Here is a 4,160-nt window from a genome sequence, read left to right on the forward strand (position 1 = left end):
TAAAACTATTAATTGCAAATTAAACTAAATTAATTAGATTTGTTGTAGAAGTCACAAATTTTATGGTTTTTATATATTCTTTATTTAGAGTCCAATTGAGAGAAATTTCACATCAGCAATTAAATGTTGCTATATATTTATGTAATTTTTAACTATGGGTTTAATATATTAAACACATTTTTGGAACACATTTGTGTTGAATATTAGTCGATTTTCACTAGAAGCTGTTGTGTCTTGTTTTATCAAAAAACACACTTATCTTCAAAAACTTTTGATCCATTTTTCTATACATTTGTATTTTAAGTTTTCTGGCATTATTTAAAATTCTACTTATTATTGTAATTTAGGCATTTCAGGCATTAGGCATTCATCTTTGTTAATTTTGTGTGTCCTAACAATGTTAAGTGTGGCAACGACTCAATATTATTTGAATTATAACGTCATAGACTCATGGATTAAGTCACTTTGTTTAAATTCTTAATCGTCCTTGAAATATTAACCTTTATTTCTTTGTCAACGAAATAATATTATCTTTTAAAATTGGGACTGAAGCACATATATCAATATTCGGTGTCCATTGAATTTTTCACGCGACGCCGTGCGTGTGCGCATGTCTCATGAGCGTAGATTTAAATACATCCGCTTCTCATATAAGACATTACTGTTGTATTGATAGTTTTTTTTATCCATCCTGCGTGTGAGCACTTTCATATGATCAGGCATAGGTATTTATATATAAGGTTGCATGTGTGTTGGTTGAAAGTCGAGGTGTGCGAAGAATTTTATTTATATTGAGTTTTCTATTAAGATTACGACAGAATAAATTATTTAAAGATCAAATTTGACTTCTAGAATTCTTTTTTTTGTATATATTTCACGCGACGCCATCCTGCGTGTGCGCTCGTTTCTTATGATCCGGTGTTGATTTCAATATATCCGGTTGTCCGTGCGACAGCACCCTCGCGTCCAAATGTTGGTTAAATGTCGACGTGTGCGAGCTTAGTGTCAACGTGGCGTTCCTATCAGAACCTAGTGTCATTGTGGTGTTTGAGTTTAGTGTGTGTGTGTGCGTATGGTGCATGTGCGGCATAGTGGATGGTGAAGAGTGCGGCATTGTGGATGGTTTCCGGATCCGGTGGCTTCCGGTGCGAGTGAGTGAGTTCATTTGCGGTGTGCCCGGATGAGTCGGCCGTAGTGTGTTCTTGTAGTCCGCTATTAGATGCGTGAGCTCGACCATCTGGAAGTAATTATTTTCTATTTACTTAATACTTCATTACAAATATACTTAACAAAATGCCGAGCAGAGACAATAGAAACATCTACGCTAATAATAAAGAGTTTGTTTACTTGTTTGAACCAACGTTAGGAACTACTAGCCCGATTTGATAAATTCTACCAGTGTTAGATAGTTTTACATTTATAAAGAAGGTAAATGATATATCACAATGGCCGGTATTATCACTGCTGCTGTTATAATGTTTTTTAAAAATTCGATTGTATAGTGTTTATGAGAGGGGTATAAGCTGGATTCATATAAAATAGAGTAATTTTTTATATACTGATGCTTGAACGAAATTCAATATAAAGTATCAGATTTTTTTCAAGTATTTTTTCTTAGATAATAGAGAAAAAAACACACTCATCGAGTTTCTCTTTCCCATACAATTTAGTTAAAATCAATTTTGATTAAATTACTCACTCTAGGTTTATTGAGACTGATCAACATCTTGTGAACGGGGCTGGTTGAATCCTCGGCGTCTATAAGCATCATCAGGTCGTCCTGCGAAATAATTGCAAGTGTGATATTATAAACAGTTCTGAATGTGGTTTGAAAAAAAATTATCTTGTTCTTTATACGGGTATCGTGGCTAATAAAACACAAATATGTTATGTCGTCGTTAGATTGTAAAAACGGTCCGATTATAACTGGCGAGACTGTATTTTTTTTTATTATCAATTAAACGCACTAATTTTCGTTGGATTATATTGCAATTGTATCGCAGAGACGTATTATGCCAAGAATTTACGTTACTTGGCCTGCCTTAACCTGAACCAAACCTAACCTGATAAAACCAAGAAAAACAATTTTTATAAATAAAATGTAGTGAATGTTAATATGCAAGGTTATCATGGTAAAGTTAAAAATTAAATTATCATAATTATGATGCCACCTTTTTCTGTAGGCATTTTTTACTAGTTAAATCCATAAATACACTTGTATAGATATATATATTAAATAACACTACACACCTGCAAGCCACCGAACAGGCCGATTGAGTTGAGCGCGTACCGGCCTATAACCGACATTGAGGCCAGTTCTAGCACCGCCACACCGTCTTCAGATACCGCTAGCCACGCCATAGACAAATCTGGCTGCTTTATCTGAAATATTTATTAACAATAAACAGATCATGCAGAATATTAATAATATTATTAAACATGCTGTATATTTTTATTAGGTATTAACGTATCGCAAGGGGCGAAGCAAGAGTAAGGAGCTATTTCTAAATTAATATCAAGAATATAATATTATATATAACATTATATAATATTCATATCATTGTTGGAAGACTGAATAATAAAAACTAACAGAGAGTATAAAAGGCGGTACAAGTGGTTTGGAATCTATTATTGTTTAGAAATTAAAAATTTTTGAACGGATTCTAAACGCGATTTATTAATTATATTTTTAACCCGACGTTTCGAACACTTTACAGCGAAAGTGGTCACGGGGAGACTCAAGACAAGAACATAATATCTACTATTGTGTGTGCTTTGATGGTTCATGTTTTGATAATATGTGTAAAGATGAAATTCAGTTTTGATTAAACAGCTCATGTAGTTTTTAAATTAAAACCACTTCTAATAGCTTAGATTATTATTATTACTCACCCTGGCTTGGAAGAGAGTAGCTCCGAAGAAGGGCCACTTCCTGGTACAGTTGAGGTATATCCGCACGCAGTCCGCCGTGCTGCGGCCCTTCAGCGCCGTCCATTTTGTTCGCAGTTTTTCTTCAATGTCTCTGCGGGCGGGACGATTCGAAATTTAAAAAGTGTATCGAACGTGAATCGAATCAAAATCTTGTTGGTGTCACAAATTTGTCAAAGGTGAAAAAGGAAAGATAGAACGGGACATAGATTAATTACATTATTTTTTTATTAAACTTATGTTAAGAGTGATTTGGCTATTTTTTGAGCATTACAAAACTTTACATATGCAACAAAAGGTGGGTCTTTATAAATGAGCTTTCTTTTAACTCTAAAAATACTTATTTGTGTACATGTTGCCTTCTCCCGTTAATCTGTGTACTGACTTGTTAGCCGTCTATTGGGTAGAGCAATCCTTTTCCATATATCGGCATTTCTCGTATATTCTGTATTCGTTCCTCTAAATCTCATGTTCTTGTTTGAACTCTATCACCATCTACGTATGTGCTTCTATGTCTCTTTCTCTGTGTGTATAAACATGTTTGCGTGCGAGTCTCTGTTACTCACGGGTCACCCATACATATATGGGTGGGGTGGGATTGTGTGTACGTGTGTCGCTAAGTGCCTTTGTGTGCACATACGTGTGCGCGTATGTAGTTTGCGTGCTTGTGTGCGTGTGCGTGTGCGTGTGCGTGTGCGCATACCTCAGCTCGTTGGTGGCGGCGCGGTAGCGGTAGGGGTAGAAGCGGTGCGCGAGCGGGTGCGCGTGCTGCGAGTTGGTGGGGCAGAAGTCGCCCATGTCGAGCTGCGCCATCAGCGCGCCCAGCTCGGCCGCCAGCTCGCGCGTCACCGGGAACCGCCCGGCCACCACTGCGCAACGGTTTGCTTATAAGTCTCGATGACGTACAGGGGTGATTGCTAATTAAGATACAGTGAATGACACTCTCACTGTATCTTAATTAACAATCAATGGAATTTTTTAAATTCTACCAGCAAAATTCTCTTCGAAACAACTTTTGAAAAAGTTTCTAATTTCTTACATTATAGACACATATAAAAGAACTTTGCAAGTATATGCGGATGGCCAAATACAAAACTAGAAGGATTATCGAAAATTACTCAAAGGCCCGTCGAAATTGTCTTTGGCCCGATTTTATGAAAACCTAATGATTTAGTTTCTGTAAAAATATAACCAATTCTACCGAGCAATCGAAGTTGTTGATTTGGAAAAAA

General features: G+C 36.2%; 1 protein-coding gene across 14 annotated transcripts in view; it reads right to left on the reverse strand.

Moving 5' to 3' along the window:
• Nucleotides 1–773: 773 nt before the first annotated feature.
• The window catches only part of LOC119833128 (uncharacterized protein CG43867), a 232,171-nt gene continuing 228,784 nt past the window's right edge, over nt 774–4,160 (reverse strand). For all 14 annotated transcript variants that reach the window (XM_038357030.1, XM_038357027.1, XM_038357025.1 and 11 more), the window contains 5 exons: nt 3,632–3,797; nt 2,893–3,022; nt 2,251–2,382; nt 1,700–1,780; nt 774–1,237 (listed from right to left, as the gene is read on the reverse strand). In XM_038357030.1, the coding sequence (XP_038212958.1) occupies nt 875–1,237; nt 1,700–1,780; nt 2,251–2,382; nt 2,893–3,022; nt 3,632–3,797 (872 nt within the window). In that variant the 3' untranslated portion in view covers nt 774–874. The remainder of the gene's footprint in view (nt 1,238–1,699; nt 1,781–2,250; nt 2,383–2,892; nt 3,023–3,631; nt 3,798–4,160) is intronic.

This window comes from Zerene cesonia, chromosome 16 (assembly GCF_012273895.1).
Source record: "Zerene cesonia ecotype Mississippi chromosome 16, Zerene_cesonia_1.1, whole genome shotgun sequence".
Classification (NCBI taxonomy): Eukaryota; Metazoa; Arthropoda; class Insecta; order Lepidoptera; family Pieridae; genus Zerene; species Zerene cesonia.